This window comes from Thalia democratica, chromosome 8 (assembly GCF_965202585.1).
Source record: "Thalia democratica chromosome 8, ktThaDemo2.hap1.1, whole genome shotgun sequence".
Classification (NCBI taxonomy): domain Eukaryota; kingdom Metazoa; phylum Chordata; class Thaliacea; order Salpida; family Salpidae; genus Thalia; species Thalia democratica.
In genome coordinates, this window is record NC_139172.1 from 15,279,228 (window position 1) to 15,297,323 (window position 18,096).

The following is an 18,096-nucleotide window of genomic DNA, read 5'->3' on the forward strand; positions in this document are numbered from 1 at the left end:
AAAACAAATTCAGATGAAAAGTCACTTCTTTATTCTATTTTTACATTTGTGAATAAGTCTATACAAATCATTAATTAAAATTTTAATAATAACTTTATAATAAATAAATTTAATTTAATTTAGACGATTGTATTCGAAAATTAAGAATAAAACTTTTTTTGGATATTTTTGTTAAGGCAAAATAAATTTAAATTGTAAACATATTCAACATATATAAATATTTGGATCATAAATATTAGTTTAAAAAAATTCATAATTTAAACGAGTTTTTATCAAAATTATTAATATAAATCGAAGATACATTAAAAGTTTTTGTACATGAAAAATATTATAATATTCTTCAAATTATAAAACTAATGGTATAACGTCAACTAATTTTTATTAAATTTTTACTCATGGCTTACAAATTAATTATAGCTTGTTTTCTACCAATTATTAAGCAAACCTTGAACTATAAACTGCTGTGATTAGAATATCTTTAAGCATTTGTTAAAAAAAATTAGACTATTTGGGTGAACTAGTTAACTAAAAATATTAAACGGAAAACAAAAAACACTCGTTATGTACAGGGGTAAGTATAAAAAATAAGCTCTTTACGCTACAATAACTTACGCAAAACATCAAAAAATAAAATTTAAAGATTCAGTCAAAAGTTTTATTTGTTAACCAGTTCTAGTTTGAAGGAAGTTCAATCGTACAACTTTCTCTTCCGGTACTTTGAAACGAGCTTGGAAGTGTTCAGCTTCCTGCTCTCGCCCCGCACCCACTCCTCGTACTGCCGCAAGTTCTCCTTGCCGATCTTGTACAGCTTCAGCTCGGTGTGGTTCAGCCGGACCAGCTGGTCGTTGGTGCGGTGCGAGGCGAGCTTGTGCCTGGACAGGTCCATGACCAGCTGCAGCCTGGACGCGAACGTTCTCAGCAGCACGCGAGACAGCTCGGCGTCTTCCGGGTGTTGGAAGTGCAGTATGGCCAAGCCGAGCTTGTAGAAGTAGGGAACTTGCTTATTGAGGTCGACTACTTGTGGATCCGCGTCCAGAACAGATCTGTAACATAATTATTTCATAATAATTTATTTTTACTACTCTAAGATCAATAAAATAAAAAACTTGTAGTATACTTTTTTTCAAGTCTAAAAATGATAAAATTAAAAAAATTTAAAAGTCCCAAGTTTTTTAACAATTTTTGTACAAAATTCCAGGGTTTTTTAACTTTACCAAATTCGAGATTTTTCCAGTTTTTTTTTAGGCTAAATTGTCAAATTCCAGGTTTTGTAGCCACCCTGTAATTAAGGTTTCTGTGTGTTAACAAACTAACACACTTCAATGGAGCTCTGTAAAAAAGTAAATACTACAAGAAAACAATAGAACCTTAAGTAGGTGAATATGTCCGTTTATTAAAGATAAGCATAATTACTGTAGATTATTAGTTAATTATAGATACAATGTATGTTATATAATCCGAGAGTTATATATTTAGAAAATAGTCGTAAATCAAGTAGTATTAATTAATAAACTTATAAAGTTAAATATTAAATTTAAAGACACTACGAAATCTTATATAATTATTATTTGATTACGTTTTTTGGTGTATAAAGCTATGTAGATTAGGAGTAATACAAAACCATATAGCCTTAATAATGATTAAACTAAACTACAAAAAATCTAGGTAACATACAAAATAAAACAACTACTTACATCAAGTGCAGAAAAGTAAACTTAACGCAAAACTAAAGCTGTAAAACACGTTACAAGGTTTGATTAATATAAGAATTAAATATATATTTATTTTTATTGATAAATATATAATTAAATTTCTTGTATATTGTGTGTGTTAAATGTAATCATATGGTGACAATAATTAAAGTAATCAATACAATAAAAATGATAAAATTTAAATCTGGTCGACGATAGGTCACTTTAAAAATAGGTACACTGGTAATAAGTGTACTTTTAGTCATATATATAAGATAGGACTAGATTGGCAGATTTCGTTTGGTAATATTTTGATAGTTATGGTACAAAACTAGAAATGGAATGGAGCATCCTTTACCACGCCAACAATAAAATCGGTGGCGTGAGCAAAATTTGTCAAATATGCAACATCGAACGAACGGCAACAGCAACTGAAGACAGTAAACAATAACTAAACAAAAGACATGATATTTCAAACAACAGTGTACACATCCGACTGTTATTTTTCAAATAGTATCTTGAAGTTTACTCACCTTTCACATGAATTCACATTAATTTACTTACTATAAAAATATTAATATAGTTATGTAAACACTCCAAGTTAATAAATAAAACTTTAATAAATAAAATAAAATATAAAGAAAGACAGCAACCCTGTCTTCACAACCAAAATATGTACTTTAAAAGAACAAAAAAACACTAATCAATAACAAACAAAATAAAACCATACAAAATAAAACCAAAAAGAAGCAAAACATAATTTTAAGATTAGCTAACTAAAATTATTCAATTTAATTTGAAATGTCATAATTTTTGTGATTCTTTAAAAAATATTGCTTTTATGTCGTTCTGATGAAGCGTGTAAAACGTTAAAACTTTAGTAAACAATACGAACATTAGTTGCTTATTGCATTATAAATATATATATATTTTTTATTAATTTTAATACTTTACTTTTATCTCATATACTCAAATCTTATTATCTACTTTGTTTTTCATTTATTGATGTGCTAACTTCCAACTATAATTTGAAGCCTGTATTCAAATCACAGATAAGTCGTGCTTGTTACCTTCAACGCATAAAAATCTGCAGGAATTTTTTTTTTACTGTAGGTTTATACTTAGCACATAATTATCTTGTTACATTACATCTATGTTATACCTAAATCTTTAATGTATTATTATGCACTTAAAATAATTCTATTAGCTTTATTTAATTTCAAATTACGGAGTGATTTGCTAAACCACATTTATAAGTTGCATATGTTTTTTTTACCATGGTACAGGGGTAGGAGTCAAATATGCACGAAGGAACACTTTTGCACAAAGGCACTTTTACACGAAGACGTTTTTGCATGAAGGGCCACTTATGCACGAAAACACTTTTGCACAGCGTCAATTTTGCACGAGAGTCATTTTTCCACGGGTAGAATTTTTTTAATTTAAAATTTTAATTTATTTTATTTTTACTATCACTGTTACCCCTAACCCTTACCCTAGGTCGGTAACTTATGTTTTTTTATTTTTTTATTTTTTAACTCTCCTGCAAAAATGACACTTCTTGCAAAAGTGTCTTCGTGCATAAATGTTCATTGGTTCAAAAGTGTCCCTTCATGCATATTTGACCCGTTTCCGTTTTCAAACTTCCGTTCCCGTTAAACATAGTACAATGACATAATTATTATCCAAAAATTTCAATACTTAACTTCAGCTTTATTTTTTTGTTTAGTTTACTTTTCTAGACCTGATTCAAGTAGTTGGTCTATGTTGTATTTTAGCTTTTATTTTTATTTTTAGATTTAATCATTTTAACATTATACGGTTTTCTATTACTCCTAATTTACATAGCTTTAAACACCTTAAACCATAATTAAATGATAAATACATAGCATTTCGCAGTATTTCAATTAAATTTGATCATTTAACACTATAAATTTATTAGTTAATACTTATTGATTTACACTTTTTTTCTAAATATATAACAGTCGGATAATATAACATACATTGTAACTACTAATCCATAGCAGGGTTTCCCAAAGTGGGCCACGAGCAGCAAAGGGGGGGAGGGAGGGGGGCATGAGGTCATAAAATTTGAAACTTACACTAGATACTCTGGAGTTGATGATGAAGAGCAAAAACAAAAAGGTCTTAGGTGTTTTTATTGGTAGTTTTAAAACTTACACTAGATATTCTGGAGTTGATGATGAAAAGCAAAAAAAAAAGGTCTTAGGTGTTTTTAGTAGTAGTTTTAGTAATATTGTTGAAAGGGGCCATAGCTTTTTTTATTTCTTCAAAGGGGGCTATTTGAAAAAAAAATGGGAAAACCGGATCTATAGTGATTATACTTATCTTTAGTAAACACACATATTCACCTACTTTAGCTTCTAATCTTTTCTTGTAGTAGTTATTTTTTACAGAGCTCCGTTGAAGTGTTTTAACTTGTAAACACACAGAAACATATGTTAGTTCAATAAAGAAAAAGTACTGTAAAAAATTATATTTTTTATATATTCCAGCGAACTCGCTTTGCTAAGATCTTTGTTAACAAACAATTAGCTTTAATTGTTGAATATTTATAAATAAAATTATTATATTTAAAAAACTTCCTTGGTTTGAAGCTTTAATTTTAAACATCTTTAATAATATAATTTCAAAACTAATTTGTACTTGACAAATCCATTTTATTAATTAATTTAGAAGCGACAAGAACTTGAACTTGAAGCAATACGATTAGGATAAATTTAAAAAAAGCTTTACAATATAAAGTAATACACCAGAGGTCAGCAGAATTCGGTCACTGAGCATACTTTAATTTAAAATTGAACGCGGCTCGTAAAAGGTTAAACTTTAGCCGCGAGCATGTAAAATTGACCAGTCAAACTATATATTTTTTCAATTTTACAATAGATATTCTGAGGTGTGTAATTAAGAGCAAACAAAATTTACAACTGCAGCACTCAAAAAAAATCTTAAAAACTTGGCTGACAACTACCAAAATCCTGCGGACCCATGTATTATAGTAGTTCAAAAGTACATAGTTTTTCAAAATCTATTGAATAATAAAAAAAAATTTCCCTTTATTTTTTTATTTTAATAAAAAACTAGACCTAATAAAATTAAATATTTATAAAAACAAAAAGTAAAATTATAGTTTTAAACTGAAAAAAACAAAAATAAATAAACACATAATCTAAAAAAATTAAACAAAATATTATTTTGTACCTTAAATTAAAAGGATAGAAATATTTATCATTACATGAAACTTTTTTATAGAAAAAACAAAACTACAAACATTTATTTTTTGTAAAAAACTACTAGACAAAATTAAAAACCTTGTATTGTGTTTGAAGCTTTTGATATATTCTACGCGGATATACCGGTTCATATCTTTTGCAAACCACAATGGCAAGTCCACCTTGAAGTACATATATTTACGATAACAAATAAGTAAAGGCAATACAAAAATTATAAATAAACATACTTTTTAGTTTAATTTTAATACAATGTAAGATAACAAAACCATATAAACACTTTTGTGTTTAAATTTTTAAATTAAAAAAGTAGTATTACTTTATTTCCTGGTTCAATATTTTTTCTTGTTGAAGAGCAATCTAAATACCCAAGCTCTGGTATTCTTGTATTAAACTCGCATGGAATTCTGCTTGCAGACATCAGAATGTCTTCAATGTCTAAATAATCAGAACTACTTGAATGGTCAAAATGACTTGCATTGTGAGACGTATTTTGTTGAAACATGGTTTTGAATAACAGTTAAAAACAAGATTTTGCTAGAAATATTCGGTTGAATTTACCTTTAACAATAATATATTTACAAACAATTAATAAAAACAAAAAACATTAAATGTTTCAAAATATTTAAAAATGTTTAATACAAGAGACTCAATCAGCAAATGTTTTTTATTTCATTATTACATCCTATATTAAATTAAAAAAAAAAAGAAAAAAGTTACATCTGGGACAACTTGTCTTTATGTTTAGCATCCAACAGTTTAATAGTAAGTGAATTAACAGAGCCAGTTGAAACTTTGGGCGTCTGGAGCTCAACATTTCCATCATTTGCAAGCTGCAGCAGGGAGGCAAACTTCCTACTGCTCATCTTAACTTGGTTTTTATTTAAAACCTGAAAAACGTTTAACTCCTTATTCTTTTCCGGATCAATAGTTAATTTACTCAAGTCTTCAAGGACGTTTTGTGAAGTCAAGCCAATATCAAAGTGGGAAGTTTTTAGAGACTTTTGTAAATAAGGCCGGATTTTTTCTTCCCAGACCTGAACTCTAACTTCAATGTTAGATTTTTTAATGCGGTTGTTGGCATCTTTAAATATTTGTTCGACTTTGTTTTCAAAAAGTTTGTACTTGTCAGCTGTAAAATCTTGTATACTTATTTGATTAGTGGGACAAACATTGCTTCCAGCTTGCTGAGATGCAAACAAATCAACAGAAACTGCATCATTGTAATCATCATCATTATCTTCAAACAGATTTTCATTGATATCTTCTTCATAATCTTCTTCTACAATATCATCTGATTTGCCATTGTCTGAATTTCCATTAATGCTTTTTGATTTTCTGTTTAACTTTCTAATTTCCTTTTTACGGCTTTTCATTTTGTCTTCTTGCTTTTGACATTGAATTATTTGACACTGAGTGGCACCAAAACAGTTTTCAGCGGTTGGTAATCCTCGCAAACTTCTTAATGTACTTATGAAATTTGGCAATGCTGTTTTGCTAGAACTGTTAAAAGAAGTTTTTTTACACTTGATTGGTTTGTCCGCCCAAGCATGTATGCCTACTGAATCATCATCAAAATCTAAGTAAGTGAAATATTTTATAACTTCCTCTGTTTTATCTTGTGTGAATTCAGATGTTGGTTTAACTCTTGTAAACGAGTTTCTCTGAAACGTTGTAAGGAATTTAGTTGCATCATTCACTGTATTAATTCCTGGTTGATTATCAACATCACCTAAAAAGTCGCAGCATTCATCTTCATAGTCATCCATGTCATTGTTCATCACAACACTATTATGATCTTCATCAACAATTGGAACACTAAAAAAGTCAATCTCTGTTGGTGTGGGATCTACAAACACAGTTTTTTCAGATGTTTTAGGATGCAAACATACCATAGAAGAATTTTCTATGAACAAATGATTAATTAACTGATCATAGAAGTTCACAGATTTTTCATAGTACCCGTTAGAACTTGTAAGTTTAGAACCACGGATACCGGTATCTTTGTTTTCATCTCCTATATTTTGATGTTGACACCTTTTTAAAATTTCTGAATCTACTTGTGAACTGTCAACTACTTTTTTACGCCTTCTTGTTGAGTTAATGTTCATCAAATTTAGGCATTCTGGAGTGACGCCTCTTTTGCTTGCAGTTGATTTTTTGTTTTGTTTTTGGTTCTCATTTAAAAGAACCAAATCAACAGCTTCCTGACAAACTCTCTCAAGAAAGTCCACCTTCTTTCCCCACACAGCAACGCTTCCTTGGATCACATATGATGCCTTTGCAAAGTCTACCTGAAAAATATGACTAAATTTAATTTTAAAAAGTAAGCTTTGAATTTGAAAAACTTTTAATTTGGAAGTAAAAAAACAAATAATAATAAGGCTGAATCTTTTATAAAAACTTTTTTTCAAATTTAATAATTAACATAGCTATGAAATAATTATGCAAGACTTATTTAAAGTGAAGGTCATATATAGAGGTCGAACATTTTTTTATTCAAATTAACATTGGCCTTTAAAATAAAAGCTGGAAGTGCAAACTATAATTAAGTTTTTGTAAAGTAAAAAAAAAAAATTAAACTTTAAAATACAGCCTATAATCTATATAAGTAAAAAGTTTTAAATATAAACCTTTTTTAGTTAGTTTTTGAAAACAAAAATATTTTAAGTGAAAAATTTATATGTTCCTTTTGACAGATTTCACAAACTTTAGAAAGATTAAACTAAAAACCATTGCTCAAAGTAAAGAAGAAAAAGATTTTTAGTGTTATAGTTTTTTAAGCATTTTTAGTTTGCACCTTGTTTTTTATAAGTTGATACAAACTAGTCAGGCAAAAGTAGACTATTTCATTAAAGCCTATTTTCCCCTTCATTTTCAATTTATCTTCTCAAAAACTTAATAACTAGTCCATTACTAACATTAAAATAAATTACTCAAATTATACTTTCTAACTTCCAACTGTTTTTAATCCTTTTTTTAAGCTATCTCGACTTTTTATTTTAAATCATTTCTAAAACTTCAACATGTCATTTCAAAACTATTTTTGAATGTTTTCTGAGAACTTGATATCTCTAGCTCAAAAAATTATAAACAACGATAGATTTTTAGTGATTCTTTTATTTTTTATAAAGATTGATAATTTAAAAACTGTGTTCTATATAATTGTATTGAAATTTTTTCTACAAAAATAACTATCAATTTAAATTATTAAAAAAACTGAATTATAAATTTAACTTCAACACAACAGATAATGTAAATACTATTTAATACCTTAAATTGCTCTAAAATAAACAATAGTAAGTTCTCTATTTAAGTATCTTCAAGCAGACAAATTAGAAAATATTTTTACAGATTGGTAAAAATAGTTTCTTCTTTTATATTCAATGTAAGAGCGAGACATTGTATTGTTTGTAATAATCTAAGAAATACAAATCTATTTAATTTAGTTTTTAATACAAAAATTTTACAGTGCACATTTACATATTTTTAAAGCTTCTAGTTTGTGTTAATAACTGACATACCTATACAATGGGCTAAACTAGGGGATCAAAATAAAATAAAATTAAGAGTAATAGATAGTGAAGTAGAGATAGATTTTCATTTTTGAAATTGTGATTGATTTTGTCTTCTTAAACTACAGTAATCTTTATCTTGAGTTCACACTTTTAGGTACTCACTACTTCTTAATTAAACTTTTTTGAGCAAAACACTTAGTGTTTGAAATGCACTTTTGCATCTAAAATTTGGATTGATACTTTTTAAGTATGCAACTTTTGTTCAGTACACATTTTTGATTGTGTTCAAAGTTTGCACTCAAGATGAACATTACTGTATTTTAGATGTTATAAATGTTTAAATGAGGATAATGTTGCTATATTTGAGTTTTAAAAACTTCCGATACACTTTATGATGTCAAAATTAAGGATGTGTAGAATAATTAAATTGTAGCTCATTTTACTATACATCAATGTTCATTTTATATAAGTTTCTTCGTATTTATACTTATTGTCATTTTAGAATTTTCATTGTTGATTTAAATACTTAAACATAAGTACTTTTTCTTCAGAATTGTATTTACTACACAAAAATACATTTAACACGTACATATTACTTTTCTATTTTACATTTAGTATAGTGTTTGTTCAAAATTAAGATATTATTTAAAAAATAAAAACTATCCAGTTTTGTATTTAAAAAATTACCTTATTATTATTCAAAAAATAGTTATAGGCTTCAAATATTGCTTGCAAAAACCTAACAAAAAATCACAACAATTGATCTGCTCTAGCTTTTCTTTTATATTTAATTTAGCATTGAGTAAAAAATTCTGATGAGTTTTTAAGGTAGTAATTTGAGCTATATGACTCTCAATATACCGTTAACAGCCTTGAAAGCAACATGAGAACTTGAAAAAAGAAAATACGAAAATAATAAAAAAAATTACAAAACTTGGTTTTTTGATCAACTTTTCATATTTTTCAATGAATACTATAAATACATATAAAACAAATATGGCAACAAAAATGACCATTTATAATCATTTTAGCTAATTATGTATAATCTAAGCAGACATAATTCAAACGATAAAGTAGAATTGTTGATTTTTGAACTAAAACTTAAACAAGTGTTTGCCTCATTTAAATGTTCTAAAATACTTAGATTATAAAAAAACACAATTTTGAAAAGTAGAAAACTAGCTCTACACAACTTTCTGACACTTAGTATGATTTTCAAGTCTTATAAAAAGTAAAGTTCTGCCTGACAGCCTACTTTAATAATAATTCTTCTTAATTAAAGGTGTATTTATTAGCTGCATCACTAAAATTAAGTTTACAATAAACATCTTGAAACAAGAACTGAAGTTTAAGCTAACTTAAATTGCATTTTATATTTTCAAGATAGTATATATAGAAATACAATTTAGAAAATTTAAATAATAAATATATATATATAGACAGGCTGTTTAATTATATTATTAAATCTTGTTTTCCAAGCTTATTACAATTATAAACTACAGTAGGGCCATTTAAAAATTTACCTCTAAATCCTAGGTATAAGTGCATATATGCATATTAAATGAGCAGCATCTTACAGTTTTTAGACAAATTTTATCCCTTTTAAAAACTAGAAGATCTAATGTCTACTTATTTCAATAAAACTACAATCTGAATATTTTTGATTTTTTTTTATAGCTGTGTTATAATTTCCTTAATCATAATATCATGTTTAAGTTTGTTTATTTTCATTAGTTTACTAATACTTTTATTTCAAGAATTTTTTGATCCCAATAATTTTTAAGTACATTACCCAAGTGCGTACATTATTGATAAATCTCTAGTGTACATAAAATTTTAGCTCGAAAAACTTTTTTAGCTTAGAAGCTAAGGAACTTTTAACAAATTAATTCTTTTTGATTTTTTTAAATGCTTTTTATATTTAAAGCACAAATTTATTAATTTATATTAATGATCAAAAATATAAGATTGCTTATATCAGGGTTCTCACCAAAACTAAAACATCTTAAGTAAAATTTTCAAAGGTTTGCTAAATGCTTTAAAGGTTTAATCTTGTTTTTAGACACTCAAGAATTTGATAAAAAAGTTTAAATAATACAATTCGTCGTAGTAGACAAAAAATAAGTCGATTAAAAAACAAAGTTTGGATTGAAAATGCATCACTTGGGAAAAGCTATATATAAAAACTATATTGTTAATAAAACTTTTTGTTAAAATGGTTTTGAATAAAACCAATAAATAAAATTTAACACAATTGTTAAAAATATATATATTAAAAATGTTAACACCTAAAATGTCTAATTTTTATTTTTCGTATATAATTTTACTTATATGTTTTGAATAAAATAAAATTAAATTAATATTATAATACTATAAAATTCATGAAATTTGAAAATACTTTTTGCAAACGTTAAAAATTTGAATTCTTATGCAAACTTTAATTTTTATAACTGATGAGCAATTTTAATAAAACTTGGTATCAAATTAAATCTTGTACACATTTTCCTAAGGTTTATAAATCTTTATATTGTAATGATTTTGAGTATAAAAACACTATCTTTAAGACTGAGCCTTTTTTACATTATAAATAAATTTTATAAAAAATAGTTTTATATGTAATTAAAAACAAGTCTAGCACTACAACTAGGCAAAATCAAATGATTTTTATAACAATCATTAAAATTTTATCAAGGGAAATCAAGTCTTTACTTGAAAAACTACAAAAATCTAATGAAATCAGGATAAGTAAACTCAGTAAAATGTTTGTTTAGAGGTAAAAGTAAAACAAGTGCATAAGTGTTCAACAAAAACAACAAATTGCAAAGTACTTACTTTATTAAACTGACTTACATTTCTCTGTGTAAAGCTAATAACACAGAGAAACATAAAGTCATTTCAATAAAGCAAGTAAGTTGGTATTGTGTATTTAAACTATATGTTTTTATAAAAATATTGAATAAATTTTCAATAAAAAAAAAAGTTCACACTCTTAATTGTTATCAAAGCATTTTCTATTTATACTTATTACTAAAGACATTTAAAAGATTTTAAAGATGTGAATTTATACAATTAGTTTATTAAAATAATTATTTGAAGTAATAACTGACTCATTAAATATAATTTATGCTTCAAAAATAAAACTTTTCATACTTGATCATCATCAATTTTTGCATTTTGCCACCATTCATCAAGCATAGTATCTAAGTCAATATCCCAATTTTTCATCATGTCCTTGATAGGTTTTAGTATAAACCTCCATTTTGAATCTTCTAATATGTTAATCATAGCTTTTTATGATCCTACATAAACAGTCTAACAAAAGTTTTCAAATATTTTAATTTGTCAGCAGTTGTCAGTTAAGGTAAACTAATTACTTCTTGAAATTTATAAAGGTGTGGTCATTAAAACCCTATGGAAAAAATATTTTTAAATAAATGAGCAATTTTTTTTGTTTATAACAATATGATACTTTGTGCTAGATCAGGGGTAAACAGGTCAAAAAAAAACAATTTTAATGTGCTCAAAAATACAAATGTTTTAGTTACTTTAAAGCAAAAAAAAATTAGGCACTAGATTATTTTTCAAAAATAACTTTTTAATTTGAAAAAAAATTTTTAAATCATAACTTTATATTAAATAAGTTGAATTTTTTTTGAATGTGGCCCAAGGTTGCAGTATGCCGACCCCTGTGCTAGATAATGAAATCATATCTTTATTTTTTTAATGATTTCTTAACTTGTTTACAAAGATAAGTATTAAAAGATTAATTAAAGAGCTCAAACTTTTAAAAGATTAGTTTAGACCAGTATTTTCTCTAAGTATTAAAAGACGTGCACAATAAACTACTAAAGAAAAAAGATGTGTACATTAGACCTTTTTGTAAATACTATTTAGTACTAAAACTAATCTTAGCAAAATTAAACCTTTTTTTTAGTAAATAGTATACTAAAATTTGTTTTAAATTGTCCAAAGTAGTATTTAAAAACAAATTTAGAAAAACTACAAATTTATTTTTTTTTAAATCTCATGGTAGTCTAACTTTTTGTTTGTAGTAAAATAATTTCAGTTTACTTTGTGAGATACAAAGATTTAAAAAGTTGTAAATCAAACAAGTATATTATTCTGTAAAATTTTTTAACTTAATGCTATTATGAGCTATATATTTTTTTTTGTACGTACTACTTATAAAATTCAAAAAGTAAATAATCAAACAAAAACTAGTAATGAAATAAATGATTGTAAGTTTCAAACCTATATGATTTTCACTCCTTTGTATAATTTTTATGTAGAAGCAGAGTAACATAAAAATATGCTAATAATAAAACTTTGGAAACAAAACATTTTCATCGAATTCAAAACATGCTATATATTAAAATGGTGTGTACAACAGTTTTACTTTTTGGTTGCTTGAAATCATTTTTTATTAAATTTTTTTAGACATTGCTTAAATTTATATTAACTATATTAAAGCTATTTTTTGCCACTTAAGTTAAGACAATTGTAAACTAAAAAACCTATAAAATACTTTTTCATAGCAAGAAAATTTTTATTATTTATTTATTCTGATATTTAAAAAATATTTTGTTCTACTACAAAAAAAATCAAATCAAGTATTCAATTTTAATGATCTTAGCTTTGTTTTAATGGTTTTGTGATTTTGTTTCTGAACAATTATTTTTATTTTACATAGTACAACACTAGTTGAGCGATTCAAGAAGAAGTGTGTATGTAAATATAACATTCATGTTTCCTTATTTGTAATTAAGGGACTACTTTAATTTTTATTAAGTATGGTTAAGTTACCTAGTATCTTAGGTGTGAGCCTATCATGGCTGGGGCAAGTAAAATTCCAACTTTTGTTTTTGTCTACCAGAAGCTTATGGTTAAATTGTCCATATAAAGTATTATAATGAACTTGGTGAATTGTGAGTTGGGCTTGTTTTCCTTAATTCTGTACATTTAATTTTGGTAATGCTTTATTAATGCAAATTGCTTTTAAACTCAATAGTTTTTCTTGTCAAGAATTTCTCATTATTTTGAACTGGATTTTTAATTCAAAAAATCTCAGCATCCATTACATTTTTAAGTATAAATGTTTGCAATATAGTTTTTTAGAGCTCTTACTAATATTTGAAAACAAAATTTCAGTGAGAACTTGTACAAATAAATTTCACTTACTAGAAGAATTAAATTTATATACTTTTTTTAATGGATTTATTAACTTTTAAGCTTAGCATAGTCACAAATACAAAAAAGTGATAGAAAAAAGTAGACTTATTAAGTGTATATACTTATAGGTTACATGACTATTCAATTTACAATCTTTCAAATTCTTTTTTTTAAACTTTCAAGGGCCAGATCTCTAACATATATACAGTGCTTCCTTGTTTATCCAGTCCTTGCTAATCTGGCCAGTTTGAGAGAAGAAATTAATTTAATCAATTCGAAAAAATCCAATGCTTTCACTTTAAAACTTAAAATTGATAAGAATTAAAATGTTTACAGTGCGATTTGTTCTTATCCTGCAAAAGCAGGTGTTCAGGGTTGCCACAGATCAAGCTGAAAAAATTTCCTGACTTTTCCTGACTTTATACTAAATTTTCCTGACTTTTCTAAATCAAGCTCTTAATTTAAACCTAATGTAATGTACATAATCAAACACTAAAACTATATAAAGCTTTTAATCTTAATTTTATACAGGTTAAAACAACATTTTTTTTGCGGAATTCAGTCATCTAACTTCCATTACATCACTAAAACCATTTTTGTATGATTGATGTATTTGCAATAAACAGCTCTATCACAGTGTTGCCACTTGTATTTTCAAATTTTTTTCAAGGTTTTCCAAATTTCTTCCAGGTTTTTAAAAGTACACATTTTTGGGTCTATTTATAATTTTAAGTTAATTTCTATTTAACAAACTGTGTTAAATAGTATAAAATTATTGAAAAGATACTGTAAAGTTACTTTAAATGTGTTTTTTAATCAAAAATTTTTGATGATGACAAAAAAATCTTAGTTATATGATAGATTTTGTGTGTCAAATTAAAATTTTACATCTGAAAATGTTAAAATTATTAAAAATTCCAGGTTTTTTGATCAAAATTCCAGATTTTTTTCAAAATTTCTCAAATTCAAGGTTTTTCCAGGTTATTTTAGCCTAAATTGTCAAATTCCAGGGTTTTCCAAGTTTCCAGGAAAAGTGGCAACACTGCTATCAGCAAAATATTTGTATTTTCTAACTAATAAATATCAACAATAATAAATAAAACAAAAATCTATAAATAAGTTAAACAATTAAAACCTTAAAAAAATAACGAACTTATACAACTAAAACCTTAAAAAATAACGAACTTTTACAGATGAAATCTTAAAACAATAAAGAAATTAATCAGACACAGTTTTTTTTTATTATATGTAACAAAATTTATTTTCTTTGTTTCTTTATTAGCACTTCGTCTATTGAAGATATGGTTTCCTTGGTCTGCATCCCACTTAATTTTCTTGGCAGTTAAAATCATTTGCCTCATTTTACTTAAGTTGTTCTCATATGCTGCTCCTACTTTTGTCAAAAAAAATCTTTTCTCTAAATCTAGCCACAGTTTGTGGGCTTCATTTCTTTGTGCACTCATTTCATTAATTTTTTTTCCAGATTAAGGCACTAGAAATTAAGTATTTTTGTAAAATTTTGAATTTTAGTCTGACTCTAATGGATTTTAATTAACTTTATTCCATTTGAAGGCTTTGAAAAATAAGAAATTTTGTAAATTTGAACTGATAAATCTGACGTTTTTTCAAATTTTGTGAAATTTCCTGACTTTTTATCAAAAACCTTTTATTTTTTCTTATTTCCCTGACTTTTCCTGATTTTCCTGACCTTGTGCCAGCCCTGATGATGTGACTTACTTAAACTAGATTTTACACAAATTTCAAAATTAGTAGTATGATTGTTGAACTAAAAAATGTAGAGGGAAATTGTTTTGCTACCTTAAAAAAATAGGAAAACTTTTTATACATTTGTATTTTGGTAAGTAATTTTAAATAAGGCAGAGTACAAAAAATAACTAATGAATGCATTTGGAATTAAAATTTTTTTTATAACATAACCAGACGTTTTACACAGATCAGTATGAAAATATAAGCTAACAAAATGAAACAACAATATTAGATTTCAATAATTTAGGGTTAATCAAAAACTTAGATATAAAAATTTTCAAATTTATAAGTAATAAAATTCAGTATAATAAAAAAACATCAGTCTCAAACTCTACCCCTTGCAACAATAAACATTTTTTAATACTTTGCATTAGTGGAAATAAAATCAGTTAGCTCCAGGTCAACTTGTATTTCATTTAATTGCTTGCTTGATCTTCAAAAATGTTTGATGTTGAAGAGGGAAAAATAAGTCTGATGTTTTTCTACTATAAAAAACAAAATGAAAAACATTTCAATTGCAGAGTAAAGCAAAAAATTTAAATCTGCTTCTTTTATGGTATCGTTTTAGGGAGTTTTCGTTTTTTAAAATATTGCGCGTTTTGGTTTTGTACAGCGAAATAAAAACAGACAGTTTGTGTTTTAATTCGAAATTTTATTGATAAGGTAAGTTTTCCTTCAGTATAAAATATATTTATCTTAAACTTATGATAGTTTTCTAAGTACAAAAATTCATCTAAGTTTTATACCGTACTCCTACAAAGAAAACATCTGTAAAAACATTTACATGTTTCGAAGTTATGCAATTATGTATTTTATAATTTAAATATCTAGCAAGTTTAACTTGGCTGTTAGAACGATTCATCGTGACTTGGTCTATTAATAAGTCCTAAAAAAGTTGCACAGTGTCACATTGGTTATTGCTGATAGTCGTGCGGTTTAGTGCTAACAGTGATGGCGGGAAAATATCTTAATTTTGCCAACATATTCCAAAAACATTACTACTATGTTAACAGCTTATGAAGTGAAAAACGAGCTTTAATTATAATTTTACATTTAAACTGACAATTTCAGAAAAGACGTAGAGTTTTAATGTTTTAGCTGCGTCATACTTTTCTGACTGAAACCCACAAACTGGCGCTTTAATACGGTCCAAAATTACTAACCCAAACTTGGTTTGACTAATAGAAAGATTCATCATCACTATGTTTGTCTAATGAGTAAAAAAATAGGTCACAGATGGTTATTTAATTTTTGTTAAGTTTGTGCGATTTTTTATATTGCACAAAATATATAGAGAGTGTTACGGTAGTTTTTAAAAACAGAAATTTTTGAATTCATTTTCTGTTGTTACTTATCATTATTCGATGACAGAAAATATTTACTCTTTCTATTTTATAGTACCATACTAATCATAACTGTCATTTTGTTTAAGTTTCCTAAATTTTATAAGATATTTTTTTGTTTTACTAAAGTGTAGAAGACTACACCAATTATGATATAAAGCAAGAAGCGGCAGCCTTTTATAAGTCTGGGAGTATTGTTACTAAAAAAGTTTCTTGCGGGTCGCACTGTGCAAAAAGTCTTTTGCAGGCCGCATTTATTTCAAAAAACTTGCAGTAAACAACATAAAACTCTATTTTAAACAAAAAGTATTATAAAACAAGCAATAGTAAAACACTCGTAACCAGTAATTACTAAAATAAGAGCATAGTAGAACTTTTTCTACAAAACAGTTTCTTATTACTGTTTTTTAAAGATATGTTTTAAGCTAAAAAGTACCTTGAGGGCCGCAACTTATTGCTTTAAGGACCGTATTTGGTCCGCAGGCAGCAGTTTTCTTACCCCTAATTTAAAGTTTTAAATCTAAGCTGTTTACCATTCAAATTACTTTAAATTATGACAATTCTTTAAGCAACTATGCCTAAAAGTATAGTTTAATTATTATAGAATCAAAATACAATTTTGCCACAAAACTTAGCTAGGGTGTGGCGTGGGAAGGGTGCAATGGAGCAAAATTAAAATTAATTAATATTGAAAAACAGGTAAATTAAATAAATTGACGCACAAAAATATGGTTTAATGGCTTCTTATATGAAATATTGTTTGGTCATTTAGCCACACACCTCTTATTTACTTTAATTATTTTGAGCTAGAAAACAAAGTTATACTTTTTAGGAAAAAAGAAGATAACAAACATATATTATTTTACAAGATAGAAAAATCTACGACAAATAAAAAAAAAGACTTAAATTGTTATTTTTTGCTTGGAATAATAAAACTCAAAGTGTTTTACCTTTTTACTTGAAATAAAATGAAATTTCTAATGTTTAAAAATATGTGCTTTCAAAAAAAGTATTCTTTTTGTGTATTTTAAACTATTTAAACTTTTAAACTGTAAATTTTTACCTATAATTTGTATTCAACTAAACAAGTAAAACCATATAAACAGACATACAATAATAAAAAATTGTTAATTATAATATTTTTTTAATAAGAAGATAACAAATTAAAAAGTGATCGTAAATTATAGTAAGTTATTTAATTATTCAGTTTTTTTTATAAACAACTATATCAAGAATATAGTCAATATACTTACACAAAAGAAACATCATCTTATAAAATAAAATTTACTAATAGTCTAAATATAATGATGATATCAAAAACATTGTTTCACAGTACTCTTTCTTTATTAAACTAACA

The 18,096-nt window shown here is 26.0% G+C and overlaps 2 protein-coding genes across 2 annotated transcripts; both read right to left on the bottom strand.

Annotated features, from left to right (window-relative positions):
• Positions 1 to 688: 688 nt before the first annotated feature.
• LOC145842929 (DNA replication complex GINS protein PSF3-like) lies at positions 689 to 5,448 on the bottom strand. The gene is made up of 3 exons (XM_082950404.1): positions 5,262 to 5,448; positions 5,024 to 5,106; positions 689 to 1,043 (listed from the first exon to the last, which is right to left on the bottom strand). The coding sequence occupies exons 1-3, from the start codon at positions 5,445 to 5,447 to the stop codon at positions 689 to 691; spliced, it is 624 nt and encodes a 207-aa protein (XP_082806530.1). The 5' UTR covers position 5,448.
• A 210-nt stretch (positions 5,449 to 5,658) lies between these two features.
• LOC145842930 (uncharacterized) lies at positions 5,659 to 11,745 on the bottom strand. The gene is made up of 2 exons (XM_082950405.1): positions 11,611 to 11,745; positions 5,659 to 7,236 (listed from the first exon to the last, which is right to left on the bottom strand). The coding sequence occupies exons 1-2, from the start codon at positions 11,743 to 11,745 to the stop codon at positions 5,659 to 5,661; spliced, it is 1,713 nt and encodes a 570-aa protein (XP_082806531.1).
• Positions 11,746 to 18,096: the final 6,351 nt, after the last annotated feature.

Bases quoted from the DNA above. Each gene is read 5' to 3' on its own strand.
- LOC145842930 (XM_082950405.1), bottom strand. From the start codon at position 11,745: ATGATTAACATATTAGAAGATTCAAAATGGAGGTTTATACTAAAACCT. The intron at 7,237-11,610 runs GTATGAAAAGTT...CATATTTTTCAG, and splicing joins CAAAAATTGATGATGATCAA to GTAGACTTTGCAAAGGCATC.
- LOC145842929 (XM_082950404.1), bottom strand. From the start codon at position 5,447: ATGTTTCAACAAAATACGTCTCACAATGCAAGTCATTTTGACCATTCA. The intron at 5,107-5,261 runs GTAATACTACTT...ATGTACTTCAAG, and splicing joins ATATTGAACCAGGAAATAAA to GTGGACTTGCCATTGTGGTT. The intron at 1,044-5,023 runs GTTTTTAATTTT...ATTATGTTACAG, and splicing joins AGCTTCAAACACAATACAAG to ATCTGTTCTGGACGCGGATC.